A 27831-nucleotide genomic window follows, 5' to 3' on the forward strand; every position below is an offset into this window, starting at 1 on the left:
TTACAAAGAGTTGATATCAATGACAACTTATTTACGATTGATATCAATCGCAACTATAAACATAAGAGATAGGAGACTGCAAACTTGCGATTGATTGGAGGACTTGTGATTGATTTGGATCAATCGCAACTCTTTGTAAGACGGGGCCCAGATATCAACTGCGACTCTACATGTATATATGCCTTTCAGATGAAATTCAGAGGTGACTACAATTGTGCAATTGATTGAAGTACTTCCAATCGATGGGACAACAACTTCCCCTAAAGATTAACTTCTCAGGAAATATTATGCTTTTAATGTCAACACTCCAACGCATTTAGAAACATTGTAATTTCCGGCAGAAAGACATCCCGCAATACTCACATGATAAGGCTCCAAACAGCTGTGATTCTGCCTGTAAAAAGCTGGATCCAAAGTAGCTGTAACTCCTAATTCTCTCTTAGAGTTCTTAGAGTTTGTGTTGACTACACGGTATCTGTTGTAAAAGAAAAATATGTATCAGGTTAGTGTTTTGTTGGCTTGTTCCAAAACAATAAATATGGTAAGAGAAATAGTACAAGTGTAAAAAAAAAGGAAACAAACACTTTTCATTTATAACTTAATTATTATAATATACATGGATTATTAAACTTTTGCTACATTTCTTCATACATGTATGTCGTTTAAAATAAAGATAATGTTTTCAAATCAAATATTTCACGATATGTCAAATCTGTATTACCGGAAACTACAATATGGGTTTTTTCCTGTATTGTCCCCTAACCAATCCCATTACAGGATTCTGAATCTATTTCTGCTCACTGCATCAAGTTTGGGCATGCTTGGTATAGTGCACCAGCCGGATGTGAATAAGTTGTTTGTATGTATGTTTGTAGTTTGTACATGTATGGAGGCTACCAGCACTTTGTTGGTAAATAACAGTAGAAATTGCAGGTACATTATTGCATAATTGTCGATTGGATGTTTAATTCAAACGTTAACGCAAACTGCACATTTCATTTGACTTATGTGTACATATGTGTATGAAGATTTATCGTTCTATTATCCTATGTAAAGAATTACAAATGTATTGGGTCCAGTCTTAGATTTGTCCTGGGCGCATGTTGGTGTCTATAGTCGTGATATGAAGTAACCAAGTATGCATGCTATTTTGACGTTCAGCTGATGAATTTTTTTTTTTCACAGACAGGGGGTGACTTGCCCCTATGAAATCAGTTTCAAGATGTACATGTAATGCCACAATATGATCCCAAGAACATCATGGCCGTATCAGATTTGGCTCAAAATAAGCCATCAAAACATAAAATTGTATTTTTAGCTCTTCTCTACATCATGCTATGATATCATGTACATGAAACAAAAACAAACACAGGAAGATTACCCATGGATGTGTGTTTGCAAGTCACGCAGGATATTTTGGTTTTAATTAGCTCAAATAAAACTGCTTTGCAAAAATCCCTCCAAGGACAACAAAAAGGAGAGCGTCTCTCATACATGTGTATGATACACTTGAAAGCAAGACAAAAGAAACAATATTTTTCCCGGGGAGGGGGGGGGGATGTGAGGTAATTCTTCTAGAAACTCGGCCAGATGTAGTATCTAAACATGATGTAGGCCTACGTATATTTACTACTTCACAAGCCAATGTCGTTTCGCTTTTAAAAAATACATACAGGATACACTGAGAGACAGGATATTCACTGAAAGACAATATTCCAGGTAAAACCACAGTGTTGGTCAAGTTTATGCCATGGATTTGGGGAAAATTATTATTTCCTTCATGCCACTACATGTAAATAGTACATGTATCGCCCACGCTCAGAATGTTTAATTAACTAATTTCCTTGTAATCCGGACAAAAGTAGCCTTGAGACCTCTCAGGGGATCAGATTTCTTTACCAATATCATAAAACATAATGTTCAACCACAGAATGGATTAAAACCCATTAAAAAATTGAACTTATCAATAATGATAATCTATGAAGTCCTGTACTCCTTAAAGTTGGCAGCATTGCATTTCACACACTCTTGCATTTTGTTAAATTGATTCAAATCAATCGCAACATAGAAATATAGCAACTGTGTAGTACTTCCGAGATTGATTTGAATCAATCGCTACTATTTATAAGACGGAGCTCAGATGGATGAAAAAACATGTAATCCTACATCTATTTACAAGGTATCAGGGAAAGTTATCACCCATTCAAAATTTCTCTTCAAAATCATAACAAAGCTTAGAGCATCAATTTAGCATGTTTATCTAAGGGCAACATGGTAGCATTGCAAATTTGCGGCATATCTGCGTATTAAATTCTTTTTAGTCTAGATATAAAATTCAAAACAGGTTTAGATTTAAAAGCTAAGTATTTGATAATGATGATCTACAGCACTTGTATGGCGCCATTTATCTGGTTTAAACATTAAAAGACGCCGCTCCTCCAATACTGAATAGTCATGGACTACACATTTGCTTGAAAAGAAGGATTTTAAAGCCAGCTTAAAGCGTTCTAGCTTGTCGGTATTTCGAATATATGTAAACTCTGTGGTTGTCATTTCTAGTTTTGACTAACCATACACTTATACATGTAGTTGCAATTTTGAAGGTTACAATCTCTTCAAACTGACAAGGGCTGTATCAGTGAAGGGTGGTATTCCTTGGGAAGAGAGATATAGAATTCTGGATTACCGTTTATACATGTAGGGCTTTACGGGGTGCCTGTTCTAAGCACCCTGCAAAATGAAAGGATCAGGAGGGGATTTACAAGGATTACCTTTGAATGACATGAATAAGATTATCATGCAAACGCACATGAAAACACTTCTACAATTTGTACATAAGAGAAACCTTGAAACACATTGAAGTAAAAGAAACCAGTTTATAATGTTTGAACATCTCCTGAATGGTATACAGTATTTACACCTTTATTTTGTACAAATATTGAGCAATAAAGATGTAATAAAACAGGATGTTTTGGGTCTGCATTGTGTATCAAATTAATACAGACCTCACTATGAACATGACAGACAAAGAAAGCGGACAAAATATACAGTTTCTCAGGTTGACAAAGGAACATCCCTTCACTGCTATTATGTAAAAAGGTGAATATGCATGTGACACCTGTTCTACACATTTTTACATAATAGCAGTGAAGGGATGTTCCTTTGTCTACCTGAGGAACAGTATATTTTGTCCGCTTTCTTTGTCAGTCATGTTCATAGTGCCTACATCATCTGTCGAGAGCCAGACGAGTATCAACACTGTGTGCATGAATATGACTTGTTACACTTCAGCCTAGCATTACAACAGAAATATAGGCCAAGAAACATGTACATTAATATTGTACATTGTTTTACATTTCTTAAAGCTTTGTTTTTAAAAACAACAATATTAACAAAACAACATTTTACAGGCATCAATTTGTATGTTACCTATTCCTTGTACATGTACGTACTGTATGTGGAAGAGTTTGTTCATGAACATTTTCACAGCTCATCATTTTCTGTAGCTTCCCTTTTCTTTGTCTCTAGTACTATTTAACTATTAAATTAACGATTGAATAAGTGATATTCAACTAAATGAACTAATGAACTCCATGAGAAGGATGTGTCGCCAGAGAAATCATAAGAATCCATTCCAAGGCAACATAATGTCTGACAGGGCCTAGTGAGATCCAGTACTAATATAAGACCAAGCAATTCACACCAGCGAGATGAATGATTAATAATGGTACCATCTTCTTCTAAGGTCTAATAGGATTACTAATTAGTCTACCACTGCAGACACCATTCTAGCCGCTATTCCCTTAAGCAAGCATGTTATTTGCCAATCAGATTTGGCAGGAAACTGAGTTCAAACATTGTGCAGGTATGTGTTGTAAGAAGCCATGTGACCTCTGTGTAAAGTACACTGTAATTACATACACACCAGTCACCAGAATGAAAATACACCCCCCCCCCCCCCCAAAAAAAAAAAAGTTATTTATATGGAAATTGTCTTCATTGATAATACTGAAGGTCTGTCAGGAGTGTTCAAGGGTGGGCTACAATCTTTGCAACAAAGAACTGTAGAGATAAGCACCTCATTATGGTGTTATCTCCCCCCCCCCCCCCTCCCCCACCCTTTCTTTTTGTTACAAAGTACTCTCTTTTTCTATATTCTTGAGAAAACCAGAGATTTTTTGCATGGAAAAATGCCCAACTGCTCGTCACTATTTCCCCCTGTAACTAGTTCAAAGTACTCTCCTTTTCTATATTCTTTAGAAAACCAGAGATTTTGTGCATGGAAAAATGCCCAACTGCTCGTCACTATTTCCCCCTGTAGTGTCCAACCTTCTCTTCAAACAAGCTCTCTGACAAAAAAATGAAATAACTTTTGTATAAATAACCTAGTATACATTGAACATTGCATTAGTCATATCTGTAGGGAGTAGAGACTGCCAAGAAAAAAACTAGTTCTTCTTATTTAAAATTCAATTTAAGAAGTGTTTTGCATACCGGTAGTTTCATTTAAAATTAAAAGAAATTAAAGATTGGACTTGGAGAAAAATTTGACTTGAGGGACTTCAAGTTATGCAGAATTAACTGTATATTCCCATGATGTGCTTTATAACTGCTATTTGATATAGCTTTCTTTTCAGATAAAAATCATAGTAAGCTGTTTAAAGTATCATATTTTAATGCAGGCATTATCAAGACTTTGTATCTTTGATACCAAATATGACAATAAGATAAATGAAATATAATACTCCCAACATTGAGTGTTGACTGTTCAGTGTTATTATCAACAATAAAGTTTTACAATTGAAAGATGTAATGACAAATGTTAAACAAATATGAAAATACAATTTAAATAAATCTAGTGTTCGGTGTTCATTGTTATTATCCACAAGAAAGTTGTACAATCTAAAGATATACCGGTAATGACAAATGTCATACAAATACTGATATGAAAACTTTTTTTTAATATGTCTAACTAATTCTGTAGTTGTAAACATTCTGTGAGGCTGTAAGCAATCTAGACCAAAGACAGAGATTATACAGCAGTTACTCACCAGAATGTCTATCAGATGCTGAAAACATTACTTCATAAGCCAAAATAAAAAAGATTATACAACAGCTACTCGCCAGAGAGTCTATCACAAGTATCAGATGCTTGAAAACATTACTTCATAAGCCAAAATCATAAACAACAGCTACTCACCAGAAAGTCTACATGTATCACTATCAGATGCTGAAAACATTACTTCAAAAGTCAAAATAAAAAAGATTATACAACAGCTACTCGCCAGAGAGTCTATCACAAGTATCAGATGCTTGAAAATATTACTTCATAAGCCAAAATATTAAACAACAGCTACTCACCAGAAAGTCTACATGTATCACTATCAGATGCTGAAAACATTAATTCATTTAATAGCACAACAACAACAACGAAAAGAATCCTCCGCAAACAAAGACAAACAGGACTAACAAGAGTCTCTCAGCGTCTAGATATCTATGATGTGTATGCTCTCGATTAAATGAGAGGGTAGAAGAGCCCCTTATTGTCAACTGACGACACTAATGACGGACTTCCTTCTCCTAACTAGTGTCCTACTCAAGTCAGGAAATCACACAAGTGTGCTGTACGAGGCCGACACACGTGGGTCTAACGAATCCCAAGACGTACCTTCCTCTCCCCTCGTAATCGCTGAGACATTTCTCCCGGAATGAAGAGGCGCTTTCTAAATTTAGATCGCTGACATATGTCCTTGATATCTTTCGTTAAGCTCTTGTCTGTGCAAAGGGAACACGATAACATAAAAGATCAGGAATCTACAATGCAGCCCCCCCCCCCCCCTCCCCTGAGTTAGTATACTACAGTACATGTATGTAAATTTGTGTGAATTAAAATGTGTACTGAAGTGGTAGTTATGACTTCATTGTTGTGTCAATTAACAAGAGCTTATTCTGCTCAACTTCAATCGAATCCAGCCTCTTGAGATATTACAAGTACTCTCACTTTCACAGGAAATAAAAGATACAATTTAAGTACCAAAAGACATCAAGACGAAAACTGCTTGGTCCTGGAAAAGCTCATATTCATCTCAATCAAATGTATCGGGTAACTTTGTATAAAAAAATAACACTACTTGCCCAATTGAACATGGAGATTGTATAGGCCCACGAGTACAAGGATATTTCCCTACTTTGGCCTACCTGTGATGTCCTATCCTATGAACACGTTTGCTCTGAAATGACGTATGATCAGCTCTATTCGCTCTATTCATGTGCTCTTGCGGTCCTGAACGGAAGTCCCTATTCGAACGTTCCTTGAATTACTCATCATTTAAAGGTACTGGCACCCCTACCTACTACCTGTACATTATACTCTGTATTGACTGTGACGAGTATGCATGCAGTATGGTATTATTCACTGGCTGCCTTCATTGTTCATTTCCATTGGACCTTTTCACAGACCGACCGAAAGGCAGGAGGCTGAGCTTGACTCACTTCCAGAGACCATGCCAGAAACCATGCCATAAACCATGCCATAAACCACATCGGTAGAATGATATCAATGTGAATCAATAGTAGGAATGGACAGAAAGGGACATTTGTAAATGTGTATATCTGCATTTTAGGGACTTTTAGATTGAGTGAACGAGAACGGCGTGAACGTTCACTGATCGTGCGTGTCCATGGCAAGCCGTTTTAACATTTAATCTTATTTCTTGATATCAAGAAATGATTTTCTGTTGTAAAGCAATGGTAATTTTTTATATCAAGAAATAGGAATAAAGGTTAAAACAGCTTGCCATAGACACGCCTGATCACTGGACGTTCATGCCGTTCTCGTCCACTCAATATAAAAGTCCCTATTATATTCTGGAAATAAAGTACAAAATGTACAAGAATAGTGTTACCGTACATGTATATTGGAGGACACATGTGAACATGCCAAACATAACAAACATGTAACATGAGAAGAGCAACAAGAAAGAGTTGTACTTTAAAAGAGAAAAACAGATACCGGTACTCACTTAAGTTTACAACAAACGGGAGATTTTTCGGTGAATAGCACATTAAAGTCCAATGACATAATTGCCAATTCATATCTTTATTGATTTATTGATTTTTTGTTCAATATCACTTTTGTTATCAAATGTCTAAATGTTAACTCTATCTTTTGATTTCACACACAACTTGCCAGTAAATATTGGTTTGCACTTTAAAAAGAACCTTATAAAGTTTCTTTGATTCTCCTACTCAAAACTTAAAAGTGTCCACTTTAAATGCAGAGCAGTTCACATTCACTCTTTTATTCCATTTTTAATTCTACAGGTAATTAACGATTTTAGAAAATTGCAAATAAAATAATAACACACAACATACATGTACATGTACATTTTTGTATGTAATGTACATCTGTATATTTTAAGATGGCGGCAAGCAAGAGTGTTTACCGCACACTAGAGCATGACTGAACATATGAATCTTAGATGCAGACATGAAATAACATGAATAATAGGTTACAAGTACATGTTCCATGAACATGTTCGAATTCTGAAGAGTTCATATGAAAGGCAGGGTGAGAGAGTCTTACCCCCTCGGATTTTGTAAACGGGAGTTCCTTCCCCGGAAAGACTGAGTTTATTTTTAGTTTCTCGTGATCGTATATATAGATGATGCACGACAGACCTGTGGCAGGGATTAATCCCTTCAGTGTGTTAGAGCGAGGTGGCGAATGGCACAAATATATTTAGGCGGATTTCTCTAATTTTAGCTGACAAAATATAAGAAATTATGAAATACCAACCATTTTTAAAGTTGTTAAAAGTTCTTCTTCTTCTTCCTTCTTACTTCTTTTTATTTTCTTTATCTTCTTCCTTCTTATGATGGCAAAAATATATTGAGTCAGATTTCTCTAATTTCAGCTGACAAAATATAAGAAATTATGAAATACCAACCATTCTTAAAGTTCCTAAAAGTTCTTCTTCTTTTTCCTTCTTCTTTTTTTTTTCTTCTTCCTTCCTTCTTACGTCTTTTTTCCTTTTTCTTCTTCCTTTTTCCTTCTTATGATGGGTGACCAAAGTTTGCTGAGATCTTTTGAAATATCAGGAAATGTGATATTCAATCCACGATTTGTCATATTCTACACAAATATATTCATCAAAATAATTACCAAATGGACTGCAAAATGTTTGACTACAAATTGGTTCAACTTCTCACTCTCAATCTCACTCTCTCCATCTTTCCTTCTCTCCACATGACGTTGCATAATCTCTTCATTTTCACAATTTTTTCTTCAAAAATGTTTGCACTAGAAACTTTGCTACTGACAAACTAAGAGACATATGTCTAAATTGTCTTCAAAAGTTACAAGTATTGGAATTAAACAACATACACCTCTATAAACTTTAATCCAAATTGTAAACTGTCAATCCAACTATATTTCTTGGTAATCTTCATATGAAAATAGATTTATTCAACAATCTAATATTTCAAAAATACCAAAAATGTCTAAAATCAATATTTAGAAAAAGTCAGAACAATTGTTAAACTAAAGACCAACTTTTATGATTTTGATTATGATAAAGCTATTTTGAAATTTGAATGATAAAACTTACCAATAAGCAACACGTACATGTATCTCCAATAGATCAATGTAAGATGAGCGATGGGAAATAGTCAATAAAATCCTACGGCTGACACGTTAACATCCTAAAAGGTTTGGTCTACACTCCTAAGTCACAAACAAGTTTGCCCACTGTTCACCCAAGTCCCAAGTGCTAATAAGCGACTGGATTGGATCTTTGCCCCTCCTTGCCCCCTGATGCAGTATAAATACTGAGTAATTCAAGACTAAGCATATTTCCCGGTCACATGCCGGTGAATATGATCTCGATCAAAAAGTCACCAGCGTAGATCGTTGACTTACTTGGCTAGTCTCAGTGTCATACGCAGACCCCTCCAAATCCAGGCACCTCGGCTTCTGAGCCTGAATCATTTGCATTTCCCCAACATGCACAAAGACTACCGGTACATACATGTACCCCCCCCCCCCCTCCCCCACCCCCCATTTCTCTCTTTCTTTCTACCGTATTCACTCACAATCATGAATATTGCTATTTATTTATGTACCCCAGTCCTACTTTTTTCCTTCTTTGCTTAAATTCTTTTCGATTTTCTTTTCAAATCTATATTTTGTCAAATTATCAGTTTTTTTACCCTGCCACTTCATCCCAATTTTAACAAACTTCCATATTTCAGACAATAAATTCAATATCAATAATATTTTTTTTTTAAACTAACTTATTCTAAACATTCCAGTCAAATGAAACTAAAACTTATAAATAGGTCTATCATGCTGCATACAGTGTACACTGTATGTTTTCATCACTACAAAAAACCATACCTTATTTCCATAATAATTATTCAACACACATTTATCATTCATATATTCTTCACCCCCCCCCCCCACAAAAAAAAAAAAACCATCACACTAGCTGTTAATGCCAGTTATCGGGGCATTTTTAATTTTTAGGGTGGGGAGGAGGTTATTTGGAACCATTACACCTCAAGCAGATATAGCAACTGGAGTTTGGAGTGGGTATTACTAATATTTCTAAATGGGGAAAAAGTGTTAATGAATTGAGTTTCATCAGTGTGAAAATTAAAAACATACTTCAAAAAAGTAATCAGCTATCCACTTTGACTCACATGTGTACATGTAATAGTCTCTCTTTCTCTTCTTCATTTCATTTAATAATTTTATTATGTGCAAAGTGTATTTGTATAGTTACCAGAAAAAATGAATTATGTGTGAAAAAAAATGTAATATCTTTGTTTATCTTTCTGTTGGAAATGAAATAAATATGAATTGAAAAATCAAATTGAATTGAATTGAATTTAGGGCTTTAATTATATTAAGAACAAAGCTTGCAGAGGCAGACTATGAAATTCACAGGAAGACTGGATGACATTAATCAACACCTCTTACTTTCAACCTTTAATTACCTCACCCATGATCATTTGTAGAGCTTATAACAGTTTCACTTTTCATTCATCTCCATCCTCCTTTACATATCTCTTTATCCTTCCAAATATATTTTTGTTTTGTTTAACACTTACAGAAGTCGTTATTGAATTCAATTGCATATAGGGGTTTTAGTGGTAACACACTCCTTTTCCTTTACCAAAGAATGACAGACGGACTCAAGCTAGTCTGAAAGGAGTGAAAGCGCAGACCCTAATCAAGGCCCACCGACTGCAGTCTCTGTATAGTCTCCTAGCTCAGACCCTCTTGTGAGCATTGTGAATGACAAGGGTTTGTGATAGTCTACATGCGCAGACTCTAATTTGACACTTTACCACCATTCCTAAAGCTTTGAGAAGAGCCTAGCTCTGTCAGTCTCAAGCTGCCTTGTCCAGAGCATATGCAGTATGTCAGAACAGTCTCACAGCGCAAACACTGTTACATGTATGTACAGCGACTGACAAAGGTTGTGCCTGCAAACTAGACACAGGCCTCAATGTACATGTACATGTGCATTTGAGAGTTCAAGAGAAACATCTTACGAGAGCCCCAATACCTAATTCCTATTTTCATTTCATAAACATCTACAAACATGTACATGTACAGTTTGTACAACATTGATGGTCTCTTTTCATTTGTGCCAATAATTATGAAACTAGACATAGGTAGTACATGTATTGTATGTCATCTATGAAATCAAATTTATCTACATGTACATCAGACAGCAATATGAGGAGAGAATCATTTAGCAAAATGTACATTTTTTATTACATTCATTTTGACATTGAGCCTCTTAGTACCAAAATATTCTCTTTATATCAACATTCAAAATTCATATAAATTATGAGTAACATATTATTAAAGACTCACAAACCCAACAATATTTGTGATATCATTTGATCCCTTTGCAAACATGATGCTGTAATCGAGTCACTTCCCACATATTGAATGACAAATCAAGACTAAAATAATATCCGATGTTATCCATCTCCGGTTTGATTTCCTTAATCTTGTAATGCCTCCTGTCTAAGGTTCGGGGAAACCAAGAGCACAAGGATGACAAAGATGCACATGGAAAGGAAGTGCAAATATAGAAAATCGAGGCATCAAGTCTCTTTGCAAACGACATGTAGATTTATGAAATGAAAATTGTATTCATAACAGTGAGACACACTAAAATGTGAATCATGAACTAAATTACATTAGACAGGGATCATTGAAACAATATTTGTCAAAAAGAGAAAGTTGCTTTTTCAACACTTTATCTAGAAGAGAGTGTTTGAGATATGTTTATCATAACATTTTTGTTAATATATATATATATTCATTTACTCAAAAATTGAAGAAAACAAAAACATGGATTTTCAGTTCATTTTGACTTGCATTTTTTGAGTAATTATCATCAACATGGGCCAATTGTATTTTTCTTGCACATATTCTTTCAATTTAGCATTATTTTATTCATTTTTTTTTACCTACTTAAACAAGTATTTAGTTTATATATACAATTATTTTATGATATATATTTTTTTGTTGTGTCTCAATCCCGGCAGCTGGGCAAGATAATTAATCAACCTTGGCTTCATTTTACAGACTTGAACCCACTATAGTGCTTACAGTTTGGGATACAGTATTTGAAATCTTTATCTTTCATCATGTTGAGAAGAATAAACTCAGCATTATCTCAAATGTCCTTGTACATTGAAGATCAGACATCTCTACATGGTGGATCCCAAAAAACAGTTTCTTTTATTTTGTTTCTATTTAATAATTTTTAAAATTTGATCTAAAGGGGAAGAAAAAAAATCACAATCATCATCATAGAAACACTGGAGCAGACAGAATCACTGACATTACAAAGCGAATCATGCACAGACTTTAAAAAATTTATTGTTATACAGCTTTGTAGCTTGCTTTACAGTGTACCTATCATCTAAAAAAAACAATGTGTGTCAAAGCAATAAGTCTTTTAAAATATAGTAGACCTAGTCTATGGCATCATAAAATTATTGGCTAACAAATAACGAGTAAAAAGAAAATAAAAGATTTATTAATATATTGCATGCTTGTAATATAAATCGACATCAATTAGCAGCATTTAACTGAAAGTGCCTGAAATTTGGAGATCAATTTCAAAGATATGAAAATCAAAATTTCTGTTAAATTTATGTATTCCTTTTTTTACTGCATAGACAGTCTACATGTACATGTAGGTCTAGACTATTAAACTAAAACTTAGTAATAGCGAACTTGCAGCATGCAGTGGCATTTTACATGTAAGTTGTAAGTTAGTAGACTACAAAGATTTTACAGGATTTGAGGTCACTGTGTGACTGTACTTGTGTTTTAAGTGTTTCGGGTCTTGCCTCTTACTCTTAGCAAAGCCACAAACAAGTTTGTCTTTGACTTTGCATAATGATAATTCATTGCAACTTGCAAGTCATGCCACATTGCAACATTCCGACGGGCGAAAGTGCAGTGCTGAGCTGAGTGGGCCAGTGTCAAGATCATGCTCGTCTTTTTCTTATGACTTTTTCGTTAAAAAAATCCCTGGTCACGTTTTTTACCTTTCTGTGGATGTCAAACCCAATTACATACACGGTAGCCCACATTTTTGGACACCAATGATCCGATTGACCAAGACCCGGGCCGAGCAAAGCTAGCCAAGCGATTCACCTACAGCTACGCCAGGGACAGTCGGCGCATGCCGCCTCGGATGGCTGGAGAGCAAGGACCGTAGCTTCTTCACTACACGTACCGGTGACGGTACCGGTACTGCGCAAAAAGTGGGTCACTCACATGTGCGATGAGTTTTCATTATTTCAGAGCGAAATCGAGAACAAAAAAATAGACACCATACATCACATGCACACACACAATCATTTAATCACTAAAGCTTTCTTACCAGAATATTTTTCGCTCGGATTTTTGTGTTCTGTTGTCAGGATAACTTTACGTCTGATGCAAAATGTGCAACTTCGCAGCGGAGCGCAGCTAGAGTTATATTAGAACCTCTCTTATGGGAAGAGCTATAGAGGGCGCTCCACAACTTTCCGCGGCACTGATCATCACGCACTGGCTGCACTGGCATAGTCATCGCCGTATGAGTTGTGATTGCTGTCGTCATTTCAGTGGTCGCCGTATGCTGCTGTTATGGCATGCTTACTTAGTGACGTAATGAGCAAAAACTTTGGGGGGGGGGGGTCAGAACAAAATCCGCGTCACCACCAAGTATTAAAATGCAGGGGCGGCGTAGCGTCTTCCAAAGCAGGGGGGGGGGGCATCAACAAAAAGGGCACTTTGTGGGGAAAAGGGGCATCTACAAAGGGAAATATTAAAAAAACATACACCATTTTTCAGAAACTAGTATAACCTACCCCTATACATCGTCTTGATTGTGATTACACTACCAGGGATGTAATATTAGTTCCTTTCTTTACGTAGTAAAAGAAACTTGCAAGTTGCAACAAACTTTGCACTAGAGGTGATCGATGGTCTGAATACAAATTTTCGAGCGAGCCAAGCGACTGAGCAAAAATTTTAAAATTTGTGAGGTCCCAGTGCGAAAAATTACATCTTATAAAGAAGACAAAAAACAAATCCTAATGAGTATTAGTCACAATCTGATGAAGAAAGATTAAACAATTCTTTTATAAGTAACATAGTTATAACATCTATAAATGCGAGCGAACGTAGCGTGCAAGCTCTTGCGAAAAGTTAAAAAAAAAAGGAGCTGTAACTCCCTTTGAATTAGGGCTTTGCATGTTATGGAGAAAGGGAAAGTAGGCACTTATCAGAAGAAAAAGGAAAAGTTATTAGAAACGAAAAGGTGCTCGTGTCAAAGTAAAAAGCGCAATTATCAGAGGTGAAAATAGTACTTCTTGCACCTGCAAAGGGGACACTCAATAGAGATTAATTTAAAAAAACGCATTAGTGAGAATGGAAATGGGAAATCTGTTGAAGGAAAAGGGCAACTATCAGATTGTAATAGGGGCATTTATCAGATGTTTAAAGGGGCATTTTGAAAATGGGAAGGGGCTCATATAAAAAGGAAAAGGGCCACTTATCCGAAGGAAATATGGTGCTTATTAGAAAGGAAAAGGGGCACGTGTCAGACTGAAAGGGGCACTTATCAGAGATGAAAAGTGGCATTTAAGAGAAAGGGAAGGGGTTCTTATTACGAAGGAAAAATTGCACTTGTTAAGAGGAAAATGAGCATGAGTCGAAGTTTTTTTTTAAAAGGGGGCAAAAGTTTAAGTTGTTGAATGATTTGAAGACTTTGATCCAGCTGCACTCTTTGTTCAAGGGTGGGGGACACAATATCAAAATGTCCCCCTCCCCCATATTTTTGACCTCCTTTATCATTAAGCTGCAATGTGTAAGACCAAACCATGTGTCTTGGCACCAGGGGCGGCGATCCCGGGGGACGAGGAACACGTCCCCCCCCCCTCCCCTCTTAATTGATTTAGGAGGGAATTTGAAAATGTGCACACACAAAAAATGTATAGCAAATACTGAATAAAGACTGCAACATATTTTCATGCTCTGGAGATCCAAAAAGTGCAGCTACAAATAAATATGCAAAAATCTTCTAGCTCGGTAGCTACGCTCCCTCGCATATCTTGTTTAAAAAAGTGAAGTGTGAAAAAGCATGTTGCTTGTTTTTGTACTATATAGTTCAGCTAACGAATGTAAATTTGTAATACAACAAGCCTTAAAAACCTGTCAGGGGTAGTCACTTCCGTCACCTTCACCCCTCTCATTACTATACTCCCTCGCACACGCGTACTGATGATGGGGGAGCATTTCAAACGTGGTTTATTTCTAATTCGATACCAGCGATTTACAAATGTTGCTGAAATGGCCTGGTTTTTCCCTGAGCTTCCGAGGCTCTGCCCTCTGGACCCCACCAAGGGCCCTATAAGGCGGGACCTGCATGGTTGCTCATCCGACCGTAATTAAATGCCACAAAAAAACCTGAGTTACATGGGGCTTTGTCCCCGGACCCCACGCCAATTTACGTTCTACCTTGAAAAAGGTTCAGCGTGGCCTGTAGGTAGCATGTAAGACTGGGGGTGATGCGGATTTTTTTTTTTTTTTTTGGGGGGGGGGGGGAGGAAAAAAAATCCGCACCCCCACTTGTGGTAGTTACAATTACCATTACACTCACTCATTACACCACTGCAACCTCGTCCCTCGTATTTCGCCCCCCCCCCCGGTCATGAAAAGAAATCGCCGCCCCTGCTTGACACACACCTTTATCATGTGTTGTATAATGCAAGGGCAAGTCTTATTACTTGTTGGGTTTTAAATAAAGTGTATACGTATAATTATTGCATGAGAAGCTAAAATTGCCATTTGTAAAATATCACTTTGGTTTATAAGCAATTACTAATCCAAAATCATTTACTTACAAGAAAGTAGTAACTACTTTGGCTTAACAATTTGGTATTATTTACTTTTTGTTCTCATTACTGAAAATCAATCATAATAAGTAACTAGTATATGGTTATAATTAAGTCGTAATATAAACCATTGGCGGATCCAGGGGGGCCGGGGCCGTGATTTTTAGCTTTTTCGGAGGAGGCCCCCCCCCCCCTCCAGTTGATGATTTTCAGTCAAATTGTCTAAAAAGTATGCACCAAATCGCGCCAAAAATGTTTGAAAATTCAATTTTCTTTCGACTTCTGAGGGGCCCACATCCCCCCCCCCCGTCCGAGCAAGCGCGGAACGTGGCACGTCAGCGCCACTTCATTTCTTACTTCAGTGCCCCCCCCCCCGAGTCCCCACTAGGCATCGTCATTCGCCAGTCAATGTTTTTAAGTCCAAATTCAATGACCACCGCATGGAAACAGAAGTGTATAGTTTAAACTAACTGTTTGACCCTGTCCCTGTGTGAGGATTGATTTTATGATTTTTTTTTTTTTTTTTTTTTATATGATCAGAAAGTTAAAGGTAATACAAAGTTTTGGGTAGATTCTGATAAATTTCAAATAGCGCCTACGGCCGTACAATGGTAGCTGCGACCATGAAAATCTCAGAATATGTAGTTGTGATATATAATCTCCAAACGGGAATAGCTTATCGGTCGATTTTAGTCAAGAAACATTGTTTTATAGCTTAATCAATATCTTGACCTTGAAAGGGAGCTATATACAACATAAAGAGTTATCATTTACAATTTCATAACTAATTTAGACTCGATTTCAACCGCGACAACGATCACGCATTGTAGGATAACATATGCTGTTCATTTGAACTAAATTCATGACCCCATATCAAAACTTTGTATTGGCCTTTAGGAACAGAACTGCATTGTTGAATGACCCCCCCCCCCCCCCCCCCCCCCCCACTCAGTGGTTTAGGGTACGCGTATGCATGTTCCCTCCTTTTGAAAACACTCCCCTAAGTCCGGTGTGTAAAGTCAATACGGGGCGGATTTTTGTGTACTATACGAGCCGGACTTTGGTGCGTGAAAAGTACCCCTTTACCGGACATTTTGGGAACACGCATGCAGTCCCTCCGATCCCGGAGTGGGGGGGGGGGGGGGGGTTATGACAAGGTTTTAGACGTACTGATCGAGCGCCATCATAGGTAACTCGGAGGGGGCCCGAGAAACTATTTAGCGGCGAATGAGTCGACCGGCCGAATAAGCGGGGGGGGGGGGGGGGGGGTGGGAGGGGGTAGTGAGCACTAATTTGTTGTTTTACTACCCCCCCCCCCTTTTAGCAAACAATATATATATATTAATATTTTTGTTGATTTTGTTTAGCTTTTTTTTGCCAGGGGACGGTCCCGTCTTGTTTGTGTTTTTTTAAAGGTAAAATTAACGTTACCATCTTTTTTTTGTTAGCCTAATTTTTTGGCCAGGGGAGGCGGCGCGGGGCCCCCTGCATGTACGTCCTCGATCCCCTGGCCTGGATTCGCCACTACCAGGTATACGTCTATAATTAAAGTAAGAATATTATTATTATATTATTATTTTACATCTTAAAATACCTTCTGGGATGTCAAATGTTAAAAAAAACAATCAATTTAGGAGCTAGGGTCAACCATAATCCCTATCTCTTTCTATACTTACACCCCCCCCCCCCCCTTCTCCTCCTAGATCCTCCACGCAATATGCAGTCACAATTGGCGTTTCATAAGTTTCGACGTGTACGTACGTAGCTAGCTTAGTGCAGCGCAGCCAGACCAAATCCTTCTTAATCATATATTTAAACATCTAAGTCCACTTTCGTACAACCATGGCTGGTAAGTGATATCTTCATTGTCTAGGCTCCTTACTAGTATGGTTATTCTAGGCAATTTTATCATTAATAGCATATGCCTATCTGTAGTTTATTAAACATGTCAGAAGTTCAGAACATAAAGTTAAATCCACCATCAATCCAACAAAACATTGCCTGGGCTATGGCTTTGGCCTATGGCTATGTGCTTGGCATTTGCATTGTCATTGGCATGCCTAGACACAGAAAACTACTTGGCGCACGGTCGAATTTTGAAATTTGCTCCCCAAATACTGTTTCCATTGATCGTTATCAGGGCCTGGCTCCTGTTTCATAAAACTTGTTATCAATAACAAATGCTATGATTCTATGAAAACTTTGCTTGGATGCCGTGATTTCAGTAGTTTAACAGTTTTTGCAAATTCATTGACCTCTAACTTTAGTAGTCTAGACTATTCTATCAAGTTTTATGAAACTGAGCCCAGATTTTTAATTTTTGTTGTTGAGATATTGATCTGTGCGTTAAGTTTAGTCATGTGCAAAATATTGTCACACTACCATCTTATACAAATATGGAATGCTCTGCTATTCTGTGTAACAAAATATATGAATTGTGAACCGACAAATTCTGAATTTCCTGAAGCTGAGGCTGAGTGATGTTAATTCACTAAGCTGGCCGCAGGATGATAACCCTACAGTGCTATTATCTTGTGCCAATCACCTAAGCCAGAATTTAAAACTGTTTTAAACTGATGACTGTTCCCTTTACAGAGATTTCTGGCGAACAGATTGTAGGATTGACAAAGGCTTTCTACTCAGATCCTAAGAATCTCCTAGCTCAGAATGCCGCAACCTCACACGATCCTCTGGACTTCTGCATTCATCATGGGGCTACAGGACAGAACCTACATGTATACACACACAAAGTAAGTCTTGGCTTCATTCCTCATGGGAAGGTTTATCTCACAGATCTATAATCGATATAAGAGGGGATGTGTGTCAGGCACTTGATAAAAAAAGCTGTCACTTTTGTCTTCCAATTTAACAAAAAGTATGAAATGTATAGAAATTCATTGATTTATTTTTCATAATTCCATCTCAAGTTTCGTGATGAATGAAATGATGCTGCCCTTGATTGTATTATATGTTAATTTTTTATATATATATATATACTAGAGTTTAAGAACCCCACATAAATTATTCATTGAATAGGAATTAATTCCTTTTAACCCTGTTTTCCTTAGCAATAGATTAGAGCAAATTCAAAAGTCAATAGATAACTAATGCTTGTTTGATGTTTTATGATTGTTTCACCTGAAAGCTATTAAGCATACTGTATCATTGTAAGTAAGGAATCCCTGGCTTAAAGGCATCGTTTAACAAAGTTAATTCTGAGATGCATGGCCCTACGTGTTATCAGTGTCTTCAATATTGTATAATATTGAAACTCTAAACAAAATTGTGCTAAAAATGATCATGAAGTGCCTCAAAAAAGTAAAAATCTTTGAGAGTCCGGTTATACCATACTAGTTTTCCCCAATAGACTGTAGTGTCATGAAAACCGTTAGGAAAACATAACAAATTTGATTTCGATTTCCAATCATAAATATCTTGATAATCAGACAGGCGACTGGCTTGTAAGACTCATGGGGTTCCGGACTGACCTAAAGGTTTATAATTATGATTGTAGCATGATCTCCTCGCTGAAGGACTTGGTAATGAGGATTAAAGATAAAGTTGAGTTCTGGTCATGCAATTGCATTATGAAAGAAACATTGCGGAATCGGTCAGAAGAGGTTGATCTTCTAGCATATAATTATTAGTGTGTACTGCAAGGTTTTGAACTCATCAAAATGATAAGAAATTCGGCCCAGTCTTGATAAAGTTACAAGCACTGTACACAGAGAGATGTATATGGGACTACACGAACACGTGGCGAAAAAATCTGTCCTGATTTGTATATTGTTACATGCTATATTTAGAATATCAAGGCATTTGAAGAGCCATGCTTTTCATGGAACATTTTTAATATGATGTTCTTCCACACTTGCATAATAACAATGATAACGCTCACCAATTATTTTTCACCTCTTTCCAGAGTTCAACCTTCTCTTTAATGCCTTCAGTATAAAATATGCATGAGCATATTGACTTGGTTTTGGAGGTGGGACATCCCGGTTACTAAACCACCGCTCTACCACAAGCCATCGCTCAGGACTCTCCTCATTATTTTCTCATTTGATTTGTTTCTCTCTCTCCAGGTGGCCGAGGTCAAACCCATGAGCAACCAGCGTAGCTCCGGGCGTTGCTGGATGTTTGCCTGTCTGAACGCCATGCGTGTACCGTTCATGCGCAAACTCAACATAGAAGAGTTTGAATTCAGTCAAAATCATCTCTTCTTTTGGGATAAGGTGAGCTAAAATGGAGATTAATTGGTCCATGTTAATATATATATACATATATATTTCCTATTTTGTCTCATTGAAATTTATCTGCACTCGGTCTGTTATCAAATGAGGCCTAATCATTTTATCTTATTTTCAATTCATCACTTAGACCTGCTAAACATGAATGAAAATGGGAATATTAAAATGTAGCAAAGAATTTATATAGATTGGCACTCTACAGTATTATCTCATATTAAAGATTGTAGTCTACATTTGTTTCATTCTTGACCCTAAGTCTACATCGATTTTATTTCAGATCTAGGTTTCGCTATCCCTAATTAATAAAAGGAGAAAAAGGGCATGGAAATGTTTACTCGTGTTCACAGGTACCTTTTTTCTTTCTGATAATAAATTTAATTTTCTGTGTTTTATTGTTTTTAGATTGAGCGATCCAACTACTTCCTCACTTCAATGGTAGAGATCTTCAAGAAAGGTGAGCCTGTTGAGGGTCGTCTGGTCAGTTTCATGTTGACCAATCCAGTCAACGATGGCGGTCAGTGGGACATGCTGGTCAATCTGGTCAACAAGTACGGTGTGATGCCCAAGAAATGCTTCCCGGAGGCACACTCTTCAGGGGCATCACGCAGGCTCAATATAACTCTCACTACCAAGGTATCACATGCTCTAACAAATTTTCTCAAATAGTAATATTGAGGGGTCAGTGACACAAAGACGTAACTCCATTTTGGCCATTTTGAGAAAAGTGGTTTAAAGATAGAGGTCCACTTGGGCCTTAAGGAGTTAAGTCTATGTTTCACTAGCCATTGACTTCAATGGGGTGTTGGGTGGAGTTAAGTCTTTGTGTTTCCTAGGAAGCCCACATATTTCTGAACAATTTGATATCAAATACTCATTTTAGCAAAATATGGAGTTACGTCTTTGTGTCACTGAACCCTCGATATCTTGAATGTAAACTTTGTTTGAGCTTTTTTCTTGTAATGCATACTTTAGATAATAACTTTATAGTCACATTTGTAAAGTGATTAATAATGCTTTTATATTAAAGCGCTTGATATTGTAATTATCATTAACCTAGTCATTGGATTTGATTGCAAAATCACACGTGATAGTACCTCAGGAATTTTTAAAAATGTAAATGTATGGTAAGGGCTATTTTTTGAGGGGGGAGGGGGACGAGAGCTGTGCTCAAGAATGGCCTTGATCCATATCCTCCAATTTATTGGGAATATGGTACTCAAATACTTTCCTTGTGCAATTTTCTACTGCGTTTTTTTTGTGTGTGTGAGATTTATGTTGTGGTTTTTGTTTTATAGTGGTTTATTATTCCTTCATATCTGAACAATCCGACTACCGTAGTTTTATCTAGCCTTGGTCTTCATTTATATGTGCTCAGTTTTCATCAGTATGTAAACTCTCTCATTTTATGACAGTTACGTGATTATGCCAAGGCGCTGCGTGATATGGTGGAGAAGAAAGCATCAGACGCAGACATTGAGGCCAAGATCAAGGAACAGCTGTCAGAGGTAAGCTCAATTATTATTATTACTATTATTTATTCGGCAAAAACAAAGAAAATCATTGAATACAAAACAGGAGTACCTTTGGAAAAGAGTCACATGGATCACATGCCCTGTTCCCGTTTCTCACCAAAGAACCAGTAAACAGGGGTGAAAGGTGACAGGCTTTTGTCTTTAATAATTCAGGCGCTGACGTGTCTGTGCTGCAGGCTATTCCTGTAGACTGTTTCTCAAAACCATTGTAAGTACAAGTTTGCCGAAAATCCATTGAAATAAGTGTATAAAATTCATTACGTATCGCAATGAGATGTTGAAGAACTTGTACTTATGAAGGTTTGGTGAAACAATGCCCAGGCTTTGTATTTTACAGCCTGTACAGAGCTCAAACATATAGGAATCGCTCTTCAGACTACTTGAGTAAAAACCAGCAGTTATCCCTGACTGTATTGGGTACCAATATATGCCTTCAGACAAATTGAAGTGATTTACCAGAGAGTAATTCACTGTTTTCAATGCAGAACCAAAATTAGGAATCCCCAATTATGTTTCATTTGAGATATTGTCTTGCAAGACCCTTTACATTCTCACTGGAGCCTCTGATTGGTATTGTTAGAAATGATTGCAGCTCATGTAATATTGTAATATGAAGTAAGGCATGCTTTATTTGGATATGCATTGAAACCAACTTTTATGCTTTGCTTTTTTATATGATGCTTTCAATCTACATTTTTGTTTCTGTGTTTACGGGTAACAATGGCCTGCGTAAATCAAATTTAAATTCATTGTATTTGATCATGAAGTTAAACAATCTGTTAAATGAGATCCATGTTGCAATTGGTATTTACAAAGAGGCAATAAGGTGTTTCATTATGTTTGCTGGAACTACATACCAATCATGTTTGTTTTGTGCACTGGTTAGGAAAATCAAAGTCCATAGTTCAATTCCTTTCCAGTTTCCACACTTCCGAAAACAAGAAATGTTGTATTATCATAAAACATAGGTAGTCACTGAACTTAAATCTCAAACCCTCTCTTAAAGTTTTCAAATATATTGTAAATGTTGCTAGAGTTAGAAACTAAAACAATGATAAGGCGTCCCGCTAAATTATTTGTGAGAAGGTGCTCTTTTCATCCCAATATAGCTTGACTAATCAAGTGAAAGGAAAGGATAAGCGCTTAATTGTAGCATTTATATTGATTTTGATAGCAGATTGTCATCTCACTATCTGTATGGTGTTACACTGCTGTTTTATAACCATGTTGCTAATTGACTATCTCAAATAGTGGTTGTCATCACAGAAATAATGTGCATGCACTCTCCTTTCTCTTCTTTTACTTCTTCTTCTTCTTCTTCTTCTTCTTCTTCTTCTTCTTCTTCTTCTTCTTCTTCTTCTTCTTCTTCTTCTTCTTCGTCTTCTTCTTCTCTTCTTTGTCTTCTCCTTCTCCTCCTTCTCCTTCTCCTTATCATGCTCTTCTTCCTTCCTGCTTCCTTCTCCCCGTCCGCGTTCTTCTTCGTATTATCCTCATTCATCTTCTCCTTCTTCTCCTCCTCTATTTCCTCTTCTTCCCGCTCTTCCTTCTTCCTGAAACAGGTCTTTCGGGTGACGAGTATCTGTCTAGGAATCCCACCTACGACCTTCACCTGGGAGTACTATGACAAGACCAAGACCTATCAAACTGTTGGACCAATCACACCTAAAGACTTCTACCTGGAACATGTCAAGCCTGTTTTCAATATGGATGATAAGGTAACTTAAAGCCTCGGTCACAAATGCCATTACGAACTGCTACGAACGCCGTACAAACAATTTTCAGACAATAAAAATTCGGGAAGACAATGGAAAAACAGGGAGATTTGTACGAACCTCTGTGACCGTAGCATAACTGTAACAAAACCATCTTAAGTTCGACATCATTCTGTTGAAATGCGTGTAAACTTTAATATATGCCTTTCAATGGGATGTCAGCGAACGTATACTTATGATGCACCAAGGCACTGTTTAATCACTTGTAGAAGTATGTTTCTTAAAAAAAATAGCCACATCCCTAATCCTAAACCTAACCCTACCTAAGAGAGCACACAGTACCGTATGCAAATGGTGCAAATTAGCTACCTTAGCAGTAGTTTGTTGCACATGGCTATTTTTAGAAACATGCCTCTACGACTCATTAAATAATGCCTACCGCACCAAAACCAAAAGTGAAAATAGAGCCCTGACTAAAACACTTTTTGTTGTAATCTCTTGATGGGTTTCCTCAAACAGTGTTTTGTTTTAGGTGTGATAATTATCATATTACCCATAGCAGTTCAGGGTTATTATTATTTGTGTTTTCCACTCTTTCAAAATTAGAAAATTTTAGAAATGTATGTATTTTTTTTAATTAAAAAAGTGTGTGTGTGTGTGTGTGGGGGGGGGGGGGGTTACAGGCACCCTTTAAAGTGACAATAATTATTGCTGGCACCGGTTGCTTAAATTTTGATGGAAATACAAGAGTATTTTGTGGCTGTTTCAGTAGTACTAATGCAGCAGTGGTCATGGCCATGAGTTGATGTTTTAGCAATAGATGTATCGTGGTGGCAGTGGTAGCAGTAGCATCAGGAGTGGCAATGGTAAAGATAGCAATAATGTAGTGGTGGTAGTAGTGGTGGTAGATGCAGTGGCAGTAACAGGAATTTAGAGGATAATAAGTAGTTGTAGAGTAATATTCAGAACAGAAATATACGCAAATGTATTTAGAGAATCCATAATAAGTGAGCTTTCATATTCAGAGCACTAGATTCATGCATGGAGTGTTCATTGATTATGCAATGCGATTCCTACCTCATTTACACCGAGTATTGACAAAATTTGAAATTGATTTAAAGCCTTTCTTACACTTCACAGGTATGCATAGTGAACGACCCCCGACCTAAGAAGTATGAAGAGATGTACACCGTAGAGTACCTAGGCAACATGGTCGGCGGCCAAAAGACGCTCTACAACAACCAACCCATAGATGTACTCAAATCTACTACCCTCAAATCAATACAGAATGGAGAGGTAAGGGAACAACTCAGATCATGATTTTTCATTTTATTTCCAGGAACATAAAGGAGTATAACATTAACCAAGAATACAAGAAAATGAAGTACAATAATAAATACAATAAAAGAAAAAAACCTCATCAACTATTAAGCGCCTTGGGAAATTTACCACAAGAACTTTGGGAAATTTAAGAAATTAGCATTGTAATTCAGTTGCATGTATTTCTTTCATAGAACTGTTGTTTGTTCATCAAAATTTCAACAGTTGTTGGTGTTATCATTATTAAATGCAAAAATCTGCAGTGAAAATACGTCAGACGAAAGACTTTTTAATTCTATGTAAAGAATGTTTATATTCCTGAGTGTCCAGCAGATTCACATGGTATTTTCTTTAAAAAAGACTCTGTGTCTTGCCTGTAAATATAATCTTTGAATTTCCTCACCCCCTCCCTTCCCCTCCTGTAAGTGTAGGTTATCATTACTCTCTCTTTCATATTTCAGCCTGTCTGGTTTGGATGTGATGTTGGTAAATTTAGCACGAGAAAGACTGGCATGCTAGACATAAAAAGGTGAGTTGCTTTTCATTTTCCTATAATTCTGTATTTATCAATGAATATCTTTCATGATTAGAACTTTGAAACATGTTTTAATCATAATTGATAAAGAATGATTTACAAATGAATTTGGAGAAAAAAAATATAGTTCAAGTTTGCAATAGTGAAATTCAGGTTTGGTTTTAGTATGTCCTTGTAAGTTAAAAAAAATAGGGCTTAGCCCAGTGTCTCTATAAAAAATGAATCCTTGCTGTGGAAAAGAAATATACAGGAACTGTGAGCCGTATAGATCTGGAAAGTTCTACAAGGGAGGTCAGTCAAATTCATGAAAGTTTTGGCAGTTTATTATTGCCTCTTTTTCATCTGCAAATTTGTAAACCACAAAGTCAATTTTACAATTGCATCATTGTGAAACATTTTGTTTTATTTTAAAGATGTGATAAAGCATCTTAATATTCAGCATTTTCCTTGATATTTTTTATTTTATTAGCTTAGATTAAAGGTATGTGTCAGAAATTATTTTGAAAACAACTTGTCCTTGTCCTTGATCAAGCATCTTTAACATAATGGTTTTCCATTGATTTTTTTTAGCGTGGATTACGAGTTGGTGTTTGGTATTCAGAGCTTACAGCTAGACAAGGCAGAAAGGCTGCTGTATGGAGAGTCATTGATGACCCATGCTATGGTCTTCACAGGCGTAGGAACGGATGTGAGTTTGTTGAGTTACTTTGGGTCTTTTGCCACACATGTGTTTTGTCATTGTTATCTTTGCCATTGTCAATATCATGTTTATCGTATTTGTCATGTTCATCATCGTAATCACCACTAGTCTAATCTTGTTTCAATTTTTACCTTATCATCATCATGATCACTGTAATATCATCATCATCATCATTTTCATCATCACCATTATTACCACATCATCATCATCACCATCATCATCATCACCACCATCATCATCCCCTATAATCAGCATCATCATCATCATCTCATATTCATTATCATCACCACTGGTCTAATCTTGTATAACTTTTTACCTTTATTATCATCATCATCATCACCATATTTTTCGTCACGATCACTATATTATTATCTTCATCATCACCGTTATTACCATATCACCATCAATCACTATCGTCATCATCATCACCACCATCACCATCCCCCATAATCGTCATCATCACCATCACCATCACCATCATCATCATCATCATCATCATCATCATCAATAGCCAGTATCATCATCTGTTTATCATTGTAGTCATAGCTATTGATTAACCATCATCATGTCATCATCATCCCCCCTTCTCCTCTTCCTCATTGTAACCACCACCACCACCACAATTACCATCATTATAATCTCTAGATAATTAATTCCTCATATTCCTTTTCCTTCCCCTAGGGCGCTGAAACTGAGACCAAAACAACCAAATGGAGGGTTGAGAATTCATGGGGTGAGGATGTGGGAGAGAAAGGTAAGATGAAGCACAGCACAGCTCCCGATTCTTGATCTAGAAAACCAGATCTATCCTGAGATTGACAAAAGCATTTGCCATACAGTTACTAGACAATTACATTTAACAAAATCTTATATAGAGGAGGGTATAACATTTTTCCTACATTTCTTCTAGCTAGTTTCACTTAAAGGTACTACATGTATGTCCCATTTGCAGGCCAAAAAATGAAAAGGTGAAATTTTATGGCATTTGAAAGATAATATTAATATAGAACTTCCCTCAAAACAAAAGGACTTGCAAATGTCTTTAAGTGGGTAAATAACGACCATTAGTTTTCGAATTGACTTTAGTGATTGCATTCATTTAAGTAATAGTCTAATTTTTAGACCCTTGTACCGAATGGTCGTACGTTTTGTGCTTCACAATGATTCATTCAGTTTATTTTTGGCCATTACATGAATTGGGTTACTGATGTAGACAAATTCTCATGTACCCTTTACAGCTCATTTTATGTATATTACACTGTATTACCAAAGAAAATAAAGAAGTCAGTCAGTCACTCAATAGTGTCTGACAGTGAAGTCTAGAAAGTAAACAGGTTTCCTTGCATAATTTGAATATTAGGACACTGCTAAACATTTAAATTTCACAGATAGGACATACGTGACATGTTCATAATTGCTGCAAAGTTCTACAGAACTTGATGTTGGCTTCAAATGAGACAAAGTACCTTTCATACTTAAGTGACTGACACCAGACCGAAAAGAGACCAAACTAAAATTGAGAGTACCTTCAATGGTCAAGAATCGGTCATCCAGTGGCCAAGAGGTGGTATGGAGTTGGTTTAGCAGTTTGACTGTTATTAGTATTCTATTTCACATATTTTGTTATTTACCAAGGTGTTGTAATTATTTGAAAGCCCCACTGTACTACTTATAGCTACTTGCGCCCTCTATAGGGCAAATGCCTAATCGGTGCCTGTTTGTCCCCACGATCCCCTTTTTCTTATGTTAATTGAGAGCTGATTTGATGTCATAACCACCTGTCAGTGACCTTGTAGGGAGGTCTAATCCCCCTAGCCAAACTAGTGCAGACAGGCTTTAACGTTTTCACTTTTTCACATTCTCAGGCTATCTAGTGATGGCAGACGATTGGTTTTCAGAGTTCGTCTACGAAGTGGTGGTCGACAAGTCCTACGTTCCAGCTGAAGTCCTGGCCGTCCTGACGAAGGAGCCTGTTGTTCTACCTCCCTGGGATCCTATGGGCTCTCTCGCACACGCTGGCTCGTCCAAGCTCTAAACCTAGCCTAGCCTTAGATATAGGGAAGAAGCGATATGATAAATCATCAAATCCATTCTAATAGAATAGTTATATTCCGTATGTCACAAAATTAGGAAGGCACATGAAAATGCATCTGTTTCATTGAACTACTGTTTCATAGAAGTTGTTACACACTGAGTAGGACTATTCCAATCTAATTATAAACAGAGAGACGTGCATGATAAGAAACCTTCGAGTCTTGTACTTTGTCTAATAGAAATAGTAATATTGTCCTCGGTATGCACCAAATTTAGGAAGATTAATAGTTTGTATTATGTATCCCTGTATACTTTTGCATAAAAA

General features: G+C 36.8%; 2 protein-coding genes across 3 annotated transcripts in view; one reads left to right on the forward strand and one right to left on the reverse strand.

Moving 5' to 3' along the window:
• The window catches only part of LOC589368 (plexin domain-containing protein 2), a 47690-nt gene extending 34682 nt beyond the window's left edge, over nt 1–13008 (reverse strand). Inside the window, exons 1-2 of one of the 2 annotated variants that reach the window (XM_030991998.1) lie at nt 12924–13008; nt 364–475 (exon numbers count right to left, since the gene is read on the reverse strand). The gene's annotated coding sequence lies outside the window, so the exon portion shown is untranslated. Of the gene's footprint in view, nt 1–363; nt 476–5361; nt 5688–12923 lie in introns of those variants that run through there. The other variant, XM_030991999.1, reaches the window with a different exon arrangement.
• A 4172-nt stretch (nt 13009–17180) lies between these two features.
• Nucleotides 17181–27787, forward strand: LOC752414 (bleomycin hydrolase). The gene is made up of 11 exons (XM_011681285.2): nt 17181–17272; nt 18019–18173; nt 19509–19658; nt 20076–20306; nt 21086–21178; nt 22765–22920; nt 24058–24213; nt 24699–24766; nt 25343–25460; nt 26154–26226; nt 27338–27787. Exons 1-11 carry the CDS (start codon nt 17266–17268, stop codon nt 27505–27507), a joined length of 1377 nt encoding a protein of 458 aa, XP_011679587.2. The 5' UTR covers nt 17181–17265; the 3' UTR covers nt 27508–27787.
• The last annotated feature ends 44 nt before the right edge of the window (nt 27788–27831 follow it).

The sequence above is a fragment of the Strongylocentrotus purpuratus genome, unplaced genomic scaffold (assembly GCF_000002235.5).
Source record: "Strongylocentrotus purpuratus isolate Spur 01 unplaced genomic scaffold, Spur_5.0 spur5_scaffold_2, whole genome shotgun sequence".
Lineage (NCBI taxonomy): Eukaryota > Metazoa > Echinodermata > Echinoidea > Camarodonta > Strongylocentrotidae > Strongylocentrotus > Strongylocentrotus purpuratus.